A 13,732-nucleotide genomic window follows, 5' to 3' on the forward strand; every position below is an offset into this window, starting at 1 on the left:
CCCTTCTTTTCTGAATAGAGTTCCTGTTCGCAGAATTCCAGAGAACGTAAGGTTGGAGTCAGATTTCAGGGTTGAAGAACAAATCTCTATAGGTAAGATTCTAACCCCTAGTTTAATATTTTAGATTCATTAGTTAATTTCAAACACATTAGATATATTTTTTTTGGAAAACCCCAAATCTAGATTAGGGTTAGATTATTTTTTTTAATTCGTTTTAATATCAAATAGTGAAAATTTAATATTTTGATTTTAGTATTGGAATTTGGGAGATCTTAAGTTTTATTAGAAAAAAAAAAATTGCTTGGAATATTTTGATTTTAGGTTAGGGTTAATTAAAAAAAAATAAAAAAATAATAATAATAAAAAAATAAAAATGAGGAAGAACGCGTGTGCACTGGAAGGAAGGAAGGAAGGAAAAAAAAAAAAATGGGGGCATGCGTACTGTGCTACTGGAAGCATTAAAAAAAAAGAAAAAAAAAAAAAAGAAAAAGTGTGTGCGTGTGCCAGCCTGCATGTATATGTGTATATATATATATATATATATATATATATATATATATATATATATATATATATATATATATATATATAATGAATCATCATTAGACAAAAAAAAAAAAAAAAAAACTTTGCTTTTTGGTGTGTACCCGAGGAATGGTTGGGTGGAAAAACCTTACTTTTTGGTGTGTACCCGAGGGATGGTTAGGTGGCTTTTGAATTGATTAATTAAAATAATAATATTTAGTTTTAGATTTATAATTAAGATAATAGTAATAATAGATTTAGCAATATATATATATATATATATATATATAGAGTTTTATAATGAAATAAAATTGTAATTTAATTAAATTAGTAGTGTGTTATTAGAAACAAATTGGGAATTTATTAGTTTTATTTAAATAAGGAATAGATTAGTTAAATTATAAATAAATAGTATTAATTGTTTCTCTTATATTATATTAGGTGAAGAGTAGATTATATCTTTTTCAGAATTATTCTTCTCCCAAGCTTTCAAGGACTTCTTTTGAGGTAAGGGAAGTTAATGCAATATTTATAAAATTAAATTATTTTATATGTTATTTTGAATTGTGGAAAATAAAATTATATTTTGTTACCATGCATGGATCAAATTGTTTTGCACTAAATATTATGTTGGAATATTTTGTTTTATTTATGATACAAAATATGGAGATATTATGTTGTGTAAATTTGAATACTTGAACAAAAACATCACTCTGGTTTATTTGGCCCTTGTCAACCGGATATAATAGTTGACTATTCGGCCCTGTCAACGGGATATAATAGTTGACCTTTACATTTCATGGTGGGAATGTAATTGATTTGAACCCCAGCCTCTAGGGGTTTGGTTAGAGGTTACTAGTACTAGTAGTGTTTGGTTCCGTCCACCAGAAACAATTTGAGGCTAGCCACCCATTTGAAAAGTCCCACCTAACTGGGCATTTGATATTTGATAACCAGAGTAATGAAAAATTGAATGGATTTGATTGAGTCTGATGTGAAAGTGTTTGAATTTGATGTGAAATTGGTTGGTTGAATTTTGAATATATTGGTATTTTTGAAACTCTAATATTTGAAAAAAAAAAATTGATATCTCCTATTTGAAATGAAAATATTTGATCCATGAATTGCATTAATATTCCTTATTGGGCCGTGAGCTCATTCCCAGTTGTTGAAAATTTTTCAGGTACTCTTAGTTCGGGTGAGGAGTGATGGCTAGGCTGAGGAATGGTCATCATTAGGATTTGACTTAGGATTTTATGTTGGATTTTGTTTAACTATTAGTTATGTTATTTTGGATCATTTGGTATTTGGAAGTTATTTGGAAATTGAATTTTGAGGATTTTAGATTTTGTTTCCGCTACTCTGAGCAGATATTTGGTAATTGGTAACATCCAGTTACAATATGACCATTTGGGTCAGATTATACTTTAAGCCTTCGGGTTTGAGGTGTGAAATGACCGTCACGCCCTTGGAGTGGGTCTTGGGGCGTGACAGAGTGGTATCAGAGCACTAGGTTGTGATCTTGATGGGAACTTGTTTAGTGTACCTTTGGGAATAGATGAGTGACGTATTAGTTTAAGTTTCAACTTCATCTAGTCTGATTCCTTTTATTCCTTACAATTCTGACTTGCTTATTTGACTTCTTAGTGACTAATTTAGTTACACCTATTGCTTTATAGGACACCATGCCACCAAGGAGACCTGCATCTTCCCAAAACAGTCAGGCTAATGATGATGTACCTCCAATTGAGGGTTTGCCTCCCGTGAGTGCAGAAGGGATCTATAGGTATCTTGGGACACTAGCTGGTTTAGTTGAACGCCAAGCTCGAGCTGTTGGGACTAATGTTCAGGGACAGTCTTCATCTTTTAGGGGTAGCTCTTTTGATGACTTCAAGAAATTGGGTCCTCCTTACTTTTCTGGTGCTACAGATCCCACAGAGGCAGAGGCTTGGATCCTTAAGATGGAGAAATTCTTTGGTGTCATAGATTGCTCTGAGGAGCAAAAAGCCTCTTATGCAGCTTTTATGTTAGATAAAGAGGCAGATCATTGGTGGCGTATGACTAGGAGACTTTTGGAGGATCAGGGGCCCATAACATGGAGACAATTTAGGGAGGCTTTCTACAAGAAGTATTTCCCTGACAGTGTTAGACGGCAGAAGGTGGGAGAGTTTATTCGTTTGGAACAGGGGGATATGACTGTGGCTCAGTATGAGGCCAAATTTACAGAGTTATCACGTTTTTCCCCACAGTTGATTGCTATAGAGGAGGAAAAGGCATTAAAGTTTCAGGATGGATTGAAGCCTTATTTGAAGAACAAGATATCTATTCTGAAGCTTGGTGTCTATTCAGAGGTTGTTGATAGAGCCCTTATAGCAGAGAAAGATAATGAAGAGCTTCATCAGTATAGGGAACAGCAAAGGAAGCGAAATAGGAGTGATGGTGCTCATGGTAATCAAGCACAGCGAAGGTCTACATCAGGAAGAAATCAGAATAAAGGGAAGGCAGCGTAGAATTTAGATGGGGCTTGTCCTACTTGTGGTAAGAAGCATGGGGGTAGGCCATGCTATAGAGAGACTGGAGCTTGCTTTGGTTGTGGGAAGTAAGGACATTTGATCAGAGATTGTCCAGAGAATAGGAAGTTTATCATTGGGAAGCCTAAAGAGGAAAATAAGGAGGATAAACAGAAACCCAAAGCCCAAGGACGGGTGTTTGCTATGACTCATCGAGATGCTCAGGCCACTTCTGATGTGGTGACAGGTACTCTCCGAATCCACACCTTATTTGCTAGAGTCTTGATTGATCCTGGATCAACACATTCTTTTGTTTCAGTATCTTTTGCTGGTTTGTTGGGTTTGCCTGTTGCTAGCATGGACTTTAATTTGATTGTTGCTACTCCTGTGGGAGATTCTGTTGTGGCTAGTAGAATGCTTAGAAATTGTATTGTGATGATTGGTTATAGGGAAATGCCAGTTGATTTAGTACTCCTTGACCTTCAGGATTTTGATGTGATTTTGGGGATGGATTGGTTAGCTTCCTACCATGCCTCTGTTGATTGTTTTGAGAAAAGGGTGACGTTTAGTATTCCTGGTCAGCCTAATTTTAGCTTTGAAGGGAAGCAGGTGGACAGACCACTGCGTATGATCTCAGCCTTGCGAGCTAGTAGCTTGCTTAAGAAGGGTTGCCAAGGATTTTTGGCTAGTGTGGTGAGTAATGAAAGTGATTTGAAGTTGGAAGACATACCCATAGTAAGGGAGTATCCTGATGTCTTTCCAGAGGATTTGCCTGGCTTGCCACCAGAGAGAGAGGTGGAGTTCACTATCGATTTGGTACCAGGAACAGGTCCTATGTCTAAGGCCCCATACAGGATGGCACCTGTGGAGCTTAAGGAGTTGAAAGTTCAGCTTCAGGAGTTATTAGACAAGGGTTTTATCAGGCCTAGTGTTTCACCTTGGGGAGCTCCTGTTCTATTTGTGAAAAAGAAGGATGGCTCAATGAGACTTTGCATTGACTATAGGGAGTTGAATAAGGTGACAGTGAGGAATAAGTATCCCCTTCCTCGGATTGATGATTTGTTTGATCAGCTACAAGGTGCTTGTGTGTTTTCTAAGATAGATCTTCGATTGGGTTATCACCAGTTGAGGGTTAGAGGGGAAGATGTACCCAAGACTGCTTTTCGAACTAGGTATGGGCACTATGAGTTTCTTGTTATGCCTTTTGGTTTGACTAATGCACCTGCTGCTTTTATGGACTTGATGAATAGGGTATTCAAACCCTATTTAGATCAGTTTGTGGTGGTTTTTATAGATGACATCTTGGTATACTCAAGAAGTAGAGAGGAGCATGAGAGCCATTTGAGTATTGTATTACAGACCCTCACAGATAAGCAGTTGTATGCTAAATTGAAGAAGTGTGAGTTTTGGTTAGACCGAATTTCTTTCCTTGGGCATGTGGTAAGCAATGATGGCATCTCAGTTGACCCTGGCAAGGTAGATGCTGTAGCTAATTGGAGAAGACCTAGTACTGTGACTGAGATTCGAAGTTTCTTGGGACTTGCTAGTTACTATAGGCGGTTTATAGAAGGGTTCTCTAAGATTGCCCTACCTTTAACTAAGTTGACACAGAAGGGAGTTAAGTTTGAGTGGTCTGATGATTGTGAATGTAGCTTCCAAGAGTTGAAGAATAGATTAGTGTCAGCTCCTATTTTGACCATCCCTTCAGGTTCAGGAGGATTTGTGGTGTATAGTGATGCCTCTCATCAGGGTTTGGGTTGTGTTCTTATGCAGCATGGGAGAGTTGTAGCTTATGCTTCTAGACAATTGAAGCCTTATGAAAGGAACTACCCTACTCATGATTTGGAGTTAGCTGCTGTGGTTTTTGCACTTAAGATCTGGAGACATTTTCTTTTTGGTGAAACTTGTGAGATATTCACAGATCATAAGAGTTTGAAGTATTTATTTTCCCAAAAGGAATTGAACATGAGACAGAGGAGGTGGATTGAACTACTTAAGGACTATGATTGTATTATTCAGTATCATCCTGGGAAGGCGAATGTTGTAGCTGATGCCTTGAGTAGGAAGTCAGTTGGTTCTCTAGCAGCTATTAGAGGCTGTCAAAGGCAGTTACTTGAAGAGTTGAGGAGTTTACAAGTCCTCTTTCGAGTTATGGGCTTAGGAGCACTTGTAGCAAATTTCAGAGTACAACCAGACTTAGTTGGGAGAATTAAGACCCTACAAAAGAATGATTCCCGATTAGTGCAAGTTATGGAGGAAGTTAAGAGGGGCAGTAAGCCTGATTTTGTTTTGTCAGATGATGAGATCTTGAGATTTGGGACTAGACTTTGTGTCCCAAATGATGAAGACTTAAGGAGGGAGCTTTTAGAGGAAGCTCATTGTTCCAAGTTTGCTATCCACCCAGGAGGGACAAAGATGTACAAGGATTTGAGGCAAAACTATTGGTGGTCAGGTATGAAGCATGATATTGCACAATTTGTGGCTCAGTGTTTAGTGTGTCAACAGGTGAAGGCTGAACATCAGCGACCAGCAGGGTCTTTACAGCCACTTGCTATTCTTGAGTGGAAGTGGGAGCATATTACCATGGATTTTGTGATTGGATTGCCAAGAACCTTAGGGGGTAATAATGCTATTTGGGTGATTGTTGATCGGTTGACAAAGTCTACTCACTTTTTGCCTATGAAAGTGAACTTTTCTTTAGATCGTTTAGCTTCTCTTTATGTGAAGGAGATTGTGAGAATGCATGGAGTACCAGTTTCTATAGTGTCTGACAGAGATCCTCGTTTCACTTCTAGATTCTGGCATAGTCTACAAAAAGCTTTGGGCACTAAGTTGAGTTTTAGTACTGCTTTCCATCCTCAAACTGATGGCCAATCAGAAAGGGTAATTCAGGTTTTGGAAGACTTGTTGAGAGCTTGTATTTTGGACCTGCAAGGTAATTGGGATGATCATTTACCTTTAGTAGAGTTTGCCTATAACAATAGTTTTCAAGCTAGCATTGGGATGACACCTTTTGAGGCATTGTATGGTAGGAAATGTCGATCTCCTATCTGTTGGAATGATGTTGGAGAAAGGAAACTTTTGGGCCCTGAACTTGTGCAGTTGACTGTTGAAAAAGTTGCTTTGATTAAAGAGAGATTAAAAGCAGCTCAAAGTAGACATAAGAGTTATGCTGATCATCGTAGGCGAGATTTGGAGTTTGAGGTGGGTGATCATGTGTTCTTGAAAGTTTCACCTATGAAGTCTGTGATGAGATTTGGGAGAAAAGGAAAACTTAGTCCTCGTTTTGTGGGTCCGTTTGAAATATTAGAAAGAGTAGGCACTTTGGCATATAAAGTAGCCTTGCCCCCAAGCCTGTCTAAGGTTCATAATGTGTTTCATGTTTCGACTCTAATTAAGGAAGTATATTTATGATCCTTCTCATGTTGTGGAGTTGGAGCCTATTCAAATTTTTGAGGACTTGACCTATGAAGAGGTACCCGTTCAAATTGTGGATGTGATGGATAAGGTACTACGACATGCTGTTGTCAAGTTGGTAAAGGTCCAGTGGAGCAATCATAGTATCCGAGAGGCCACTTGGGAGTTAGAAGAAGAGATGAGAGAAAAGCATCCTCAATTATTTCAAGACTTAGGTATGTCAAGTTTAGAGGACTAAACTTTTGTTAAGGAGGGGAGGATGTAACACCCGGGCATTTTCTTTTAAGGGTAATTTAGGAAATTGTTATTACTAATTAAATTAATTAATTAATTAATTTAATAAAGTGGAAGAGGGGTAAAAGTGTAATTTTACGAATAAATACCCTAGGTATAAATTAGAAATTTTATTCTTTCCCTTCTTTTCTGAATAGAGTTCCTGTTCGCAGAATTCCAGAGAACGTAAGGTTGGAGTCAGATTTCAGGGTTGAAGAACAAATCTCTATAGGTAAGATTCTAACCCCTAGTTTAATATTTTAGATTCATTAGTTAATTTCAAATACATTAGATATTTTTTTTTTTGGAAAACCCCAAATCTATATTAGGGTTAGATTATTTTTTTTAATTCGTTTTAATATCAAATAGTGAAAATTTAATATTTTTATTTTAGTATTGGAATCTGGGAGATCTTAAGTTTTATTAGAAAAAAAAAAAAATTGCTTGGAATATTTTGATTTTAGGTTAGGGTTAATTAAAAATAATAATAATAATAATAATAATAATAATAATAATAATAAAAAGGAGGAAGAACGCGTGTGCACTGGAAGGAAGGAAGGAAGGAAAAAAAAAAAAATGGGGGCATGCGTACTGTGCTACTGGAAGCATTAAAAAAAAAAGAAAAAAAAAAAAAAGAAAAAGTGTGTGCGTGTGCCAGCCTGCATGTATATGTGTGTATATATATATATATATATATAATGAATCATCATTAGACAAAAAAAAAAAAAAAACTTTGCTTTTTGGTGTGTACCCGAGGAATGGTTGGGTGGAAAAACCTTACTTTTTGGTGTGTACCCGAGGGATGGTTAGGTGGCTTTTGAATTGATTAATTAAAATAATAATATTTAGTTTTAGATTTATAATTAAGATAATAGTAATAATAGATTTAGCAATATATATATATATATATATATATATATATATATATATATATATATATAGAGTTTTATAATGAAATAAAATTGTAATTTAATTAAATTAGTAGTGTGTTATTAGAAACAAATTGGGAATTTATTAGTTTTATTTAAATAAGGAATAGATTAGTTAAATTATAAATAAATAGTATTAATTGTTTCTCTTATATTATATTAGGTGAAGAGTAGATTATATCTTTTTCAGAATTATTCTTCTCCCAAGCTTTCAAGGACTTCTTTTGAGGTAAGGGAAGTTAATGCAATATTTATAAAATTAAATTATTTTATATGTTATTTTGAATTGTGGAAAATAAAATTATATTTTGTTACCATGCATGGATCAAATTGTTTTGCACTAAATATTATGTTGGAATATTTTGTTTTATTTATGATACAAAATATGGAGATATTATGTTGTGTAAATTTGAATACTTGAACAAAAACATCACTCTGGTTTATTTGGCCCTTGTTAACGGGATATAATAGTTGACTATTCGGCCCTGTCAACGGGATATAATAGTTGACCTTTACATTTCATGGTGGGAATGTAATTGATTTGAACCCCAGCCTCTAGGGGTTTGGTTAGAGGTTACTAGTACTAGTAGTGTTTGGTTCCGTCCACCAGGAACAATTTGAGGCTAGCCACCCATTTGAAAAGTCCCACCTAACTGGGCATTTGATATTTGATAACCAGAGTAATGAAAAATTGAATGGATTTGATTGAGTATGATGTGAAAGTGTTTGAATTTGATGTGAAATTGGTTGGTTGAATTTTGAATATATTGGTATTTTTGAAACTCTAATATTTGAAAAAAAAAAAAATTGATATCTCCTATTTGAAATGAAAATATTTGATCCATGAATTGCATTAATATTCCTTATTGGGCCGTGAGCTCATTCCCAGTTGTTGAAAATTTTTCAGGTACTCTTAGTTCGGGTGAGGAGTGATGGCTAGGCTGAGGAATGGTCATCATTAGGATTTGACTTAGGATTTTATGTTGGATTTTGTTTAACTATTAGTTATGTTATTTTGGATCATTTGGTATTTGGAAGTTATTTGGAAATTGAATTTTGAGGATTTTAGATTTTGTTTCCGCTACTCTGAGCAGATATTTGGTAATTAGTAACATCCAGTTACAATGTGACCATTTGGGTCAGATTATACTTTAAGCTTTCGGGTTTGAGGTGTGAAATGACCGTCACGCCCTTGGAGTGGGTCTTGGGGCGTGACAGGTGTACCCCATTTCGACTTCATCCCCTTTATGTAAACCTATTCTCATCCTCATTTTAATAAAAGATTAAAATGGGGTAAGACAAAATGGGTATGAAATTTTTCTATATCCAACCCCTTTATTTTTAATTTTTTATTTTAAAAATCCTAATTATATTAAAAATAATATATTTGATGAATGAATAAATAATATAAATTTTTATAACTCATTTTTATTTGAGAAGTAGATTATTATTATTTTTTTTTGAAAATGAGAAAATAAAAATTTTATAAAATTATACACGAGGTAAGACAAGGCAATTGTTGTAATCATAGGGTTTAAAAAAAAAAAAATCTCAAAGTTAAACCTCATCCGCTTAATTTCATCCCAAACTCATTTTATTTTTGACAAGGTGAGGCTAATACCCTAAAATTCTCAGCTCCATTGACATTCCAAATGGATGTGGAGACATAAAAGATAATAGGGTTCTATGCTACTACAACAAAAGTAATTTCGAACGAAACTATTGTTAAAAATACTCCAAATTAACCAGTGCTATATAACTTTAGACATTAATTTTTATGGTACTTTTACCCATAATTTTACACAATGATTTCAAATACTATTTGCAATAGGCTTATTGATCTAAAGCCATCTTCCAAAAGCAATATAAACTCTGAGCTGATTAATGAAAATAGAAATTCAAGGAAAATTCTCCAAATATGTCCAAATATCACCATGATCCGAAGATATTTTGTATAGAATACTAGTTTAGATGATTAAAGATAGTTTGTATAAAACATTGGTCTCCATTTTGAAAGATATATATTTTGTACAAAGAGAATTGGTGCTTGTTGGCTTCTTCTTTTTGTTTTTGTTTCTTCTTTTCTTGACTCCTTGAGGGGTCCATGATGGAAAAGCTTCCAAATTCATTTTTGTCCATGATCTCCTGGTCCAAAATATTAATCAAATATAATATGTCCAACAAGATTAGCGGATATGTTTAACCACATCCACATCCACATCCACATCCAAGGTAAGTTAGTAGATTCTTCATTGCACTGTAAAGAACTCAATTGAAAGAGAAAACACATCCAAATCTTGAGCACTAAAATATTTCCTATTTTCCGATTTGCCTTAAATTATGAGCTTTGTTCCATCCCATATCTCCCACCTTTTCTCATTATCTCATAAAGCAAGACCTAAAATATTTATGAAATATTTCTATCACATTTACTCATCTATAAGGAAACATATTTCTATAATAAAACATATTTTTATAAATAAATATGAATATATAAAATATTTTATACAATATTAATCTTTATTAAAGCAATATATATATACTAAAAAAGAATTTAAGACAATTTTTAGTAATTTCCATGCCTTGATTCAAATTTCATCAAATCAGTTTTTCATCTTAAGGTGATATATAGTACATCAAGTTAACTAAAGTGGCTTCATCCTTTTCCAACACAAAAAAAAAAAAAAAAAAAAAAAAAAATCCAAAAGAGATAAAAATTGAATAGGAGTGTTTGGCTTGAAAAAAGGAAATAGAATGGAAGCAAAAAGTAACAAAAAAACTATATATAAAAAGGAATCTTATTTTATTGTATATAAAAGTTGAAGAAAAGAAAATCAAATCATGAGAACCAAATTTTCCAAACCTTTAATTAAAAAGAAAAGAAGAAGAAGAAGAAGAAAACCTTTTAAGATTTTTCTTTTTTCTTTTTTTTCTTTTCTTTTCCCTATTATAAAAACATAAGAAATCAGTTTAAAAAAAAAAAGTCATTTTCAAGGTACTTTCAGAACCAAACATAGTGTAGAAGTTAACAAAGATAAATTTAAAGTTTAATAGCTTTAAATTATTTCACATTCTCATAAGCGACCATAGGACAAAAAACTTCCCGTCACTATTGACCTATGAAATACTTAGAATCTTCAAGATAGATTATAATAGTTCAGTTGCAATCTGATGATTTTTCCAGTAATTGATTGGATTAATTAATAGTTCACTAGCTATAATAATTCAGTTCATTGGATTAATTAATAGTTCCATAGTTATAATTGTGATTATATGAATACTACTTACAAGGAGCTGAATAGTTGTATTAGGCTTAATGAATGGGTTATTTTCCATACTTTTTGTTGTTGGGTACCGGCATTTCCTCTAAAGCCAAACAAAGTATTTTATTGTCTACGAATTCATGTGGTAATATTGTGGTTAAGGGTTTAAGATTTATTTATTTTGTTTGATTATTGAGATATATTTAATTCACTTCATAAAATAGACCCTAAAAGTGGGGAGATTCTTTTTCGTTTTCTTTTTCCTTTCCTTCTCTAATATGCTACTCTGATCATCACTTTTTGATTATAGAGACTGAGATCATCGAATGGCTCAACAAGAAGACTCAGTTGTCTGCTGCATTTGTTAAAAGATGGAACATTAGAACTCTGGAATCTGGTAGTGGAAATAGAAGTCATTACCTGTTTGTTTGTCCGGACAGATTTGTAGGTTTAGATCTTGAGAACTTATGTCAATGTGGTTTAAATATCAAGGGTTAGATCAAATCTGTATCTGAACTTGTAATTTTTGCTGCTTGGATGTGGATATGAACTTGTTGGTCCAAACAACTGGTCAGACAACTTTAGGACTAGTTACATCCATATCTCACAGGAATAGAGGAAAAAACTTTTAACATTATATTAATATAAACTCTTCTTAATTTTATGAACACGTTTTAAAATCATAAGAGTCCCTTTAGGCTTAGTGTGGATGATATCCATACGGTTGGGAGTGAGCCAATAAATGGTATTAAAACCAATTAATATTCGATCCAAATATGGGGGTTTATTTGATCTTTTGTAGAAAGGTGTACATCTATTTGGCATGATAAGTATAGAAGGTGATTGTGATATCCCACTTTTGATGAGGGAAAAAATTTCTTATGCACTATACTCCTCTTAATTTTATAAACATGCTTTAAAGTTAAAAATGTGAGATAGCAAGGAACTAAAGTTATTTTGCATAGTATAAATAAGTATTAATATGAGAATAAATTAGAAACAATTATCAAGTGTTGTCAATAACAAAATCCTTTTTAAAAATCCAAGTAGGAAAAAATGTTTTCTTAATTTATTCTCATATAATGCAATAATTTCTAAAGTATTCTTCATATTTTAAATTATTTGTTATAATACTCGACAAAAATAATTTAACAAAATATCTTAAAACACTTTAAATTCGTTTTGAAATATAACTTATTTTACAAAAAAAAAAATGTTAAACAAACTCTTTTCAATAAAAAAAAATTGTTAAACATATTTTGTGATGTCTTACGTCGAATAGAGGAGAAAGCTCCTAGTATTATATAAGTATGAACTCCTTTTAATCCTATAAACATATTTTAAAGTTGTGAGGGCCCCTTTGGACTTAAAGCGAACGATATCTACATAGTTGAGTGCAGATCGTTACAAATTAGTCCATTTTTGTCTCATATTTAAATTAGCTAATTAACTTGATTTCCATTATAAGGACCCAACTAGTGGCATTTCAAATATAAATCAATATCAAATATTAATATTGATAAAGGCAAGGTATCTACTATATCAAAGTGGTAGAAGTATCTTAATGTCTTATCACCTTTGTCAAGATGCATGTATTGGCTTTACCACCTTATTAAGATGTATGTGTTAATATCCTTAAGGCTTTATCATACAAATGAAAACAACAAGTGGAAATATGTTATAACACAACAATTGTTTTTCTAACAACAATTGTTTTTTTGGAAATGAGTGGTCCCTTTCAACTTAGGTTCATAATCATAGATATTTTGTATAGCTTATGTCTATTTTCAGAGATATTTTATGTACAATATTGGTTGTAATATATATATATATATATATATATGGAGTCAGAAAATACACAAGATATTTAACACAAGAAATTTAAAGAGAAGGAACCAAAAACTTGTTAGTTCATAAGCTTAAAACCATCCATGATAGGAGGTACAAGAAGATAAAATGAAAAACAAAACTTAATTAAAAACCATCCATATTAGAGGTAATCAAAACATACTTATATTATACATAAGGAGATGAATATCTTACAATGGAAGAGGGGAGGAAAGCTTTGAGAAAAGCTTGAAGGCTTGAAGGCTTACATGATGAGAGAGAAAGAAGAGAAAAGAAAGAGCATAAGGAAGGGAAAATTACAGCCAAATTTTTTCATGCTTACAAATGAGGATCAAGCCTCCTTAAATAGCTAAAAGGAATCTTAAAATAGTAAAAAGTAGCTGATAGGGTACTATTTGCTTTTGGCCATAGTGGTGAATAGTAAACCCGTGCTTGAATAGTAAAAGTGAACAGTAAAAAAGGAACTGTAGCACTTTAGACTTCTTGACCTGGAATCTTGCTTTCGGCTGACAGCTGGTAGGCTAGATTATAGACTGTGTATTCACATGCTGGGAATAAAGCTGAAAACGACTTGGAAAGAGTAAACTTGTCTTGTTGCTGAAGAATCACGAGAAAAATGCTTAGGGTAGAGTATAATCCTTCCGATGTTCATCCAGAAGCTTAACATCACCCGTAACAGTCTTTATAGATGGAGGATCAATTTCTTACTGTAGAAGATTTGTTGAAGAGGATCTGCAGCAACAAGAAATCTCATACCTTTTGGATATGCTTTAAAATCTCTACTAATGACTCTTGCTCTCCAATGCTTGATATGCTTAATAAGGGGTTCTGCACAAATGTTAGAGAACTATAAAGGGCAAGAAATCTTGGTAGGCCTTCTGTTTTGGTAATGGAAAGAAGCAATGTGTTGTGCTGGTAGAAGATTCCCATTAGAGGACCACTCAGGAGCCTTGCTGATGATAATGGC

At 33.3% G+C, this 13,732-nt stretch overlaps 1 protein-coding gene across 3 annotated transcripts; it reads left to right on the plus strand.

The window, feature by feature from the left end:
- The first annotated feature begins 837 nt into the window (after positions 1-837).
- On the plus strand, positions 838-8,738 carry LOC132253855 (uncharacterized). Of its 3 annotated transcripts, XM_059737124.1 has the most exons (4): positions 838-1,032; positions 2,205-3,282; positions 6,899-6,957; positions 8,562-8,738. In XM_059737124.1, the coding sequence occupies exon 2, from the start codon at positions 2,211-2,213 to the stop codon at positions 3,033-3,035; it is 825 nt and encodes a 274-aa protein (XP_059593107.1). In that variant the 5' UTR covers positions 838-1,032; positions 2,205-2,210; the 3' UTR covers positions 3,036-3,282; positions 6,899-6,957; positions 8,562-8,738. The 3 variants fall into 3 exon arrangements, with proteins under 3 accessions (XP_059593107.1, XP_059593109.1, XP_059593108.1); XM_059737126.1 differs by lacking the exon at positions 6,899-6,957; XM_059737125.1 differs by lacking the exon at positions 838-1,032 and having other exon boundaries at positions 1,948-3,282.
- The last annotated feature ends 4,994 nt before the right edge of the window (positions 8,739-13,732 follow it).

This window comes from Vitis vinifera, chromosome 5, assembly GCF_030704535.1.
Source record: "Vitis vinifera cultivar Pinot Noir 40024 chromosome 5, ASM3070453v1".
NCBI lineage: Eukaryota > Viridiplantae > Streptophyta > Magnoliopsida > Vitales > Vitaceae > Vitis > Vitis vinifera.

Coding starts and splice junctions, on each gene's coding strand:
- LOC132253855 (XM_059737124.1), top strand. CDS start 2,211: ATGCCACCAAGGAGACCTGCATCTTCCCAAAACAGTCAGGCTAATGAT.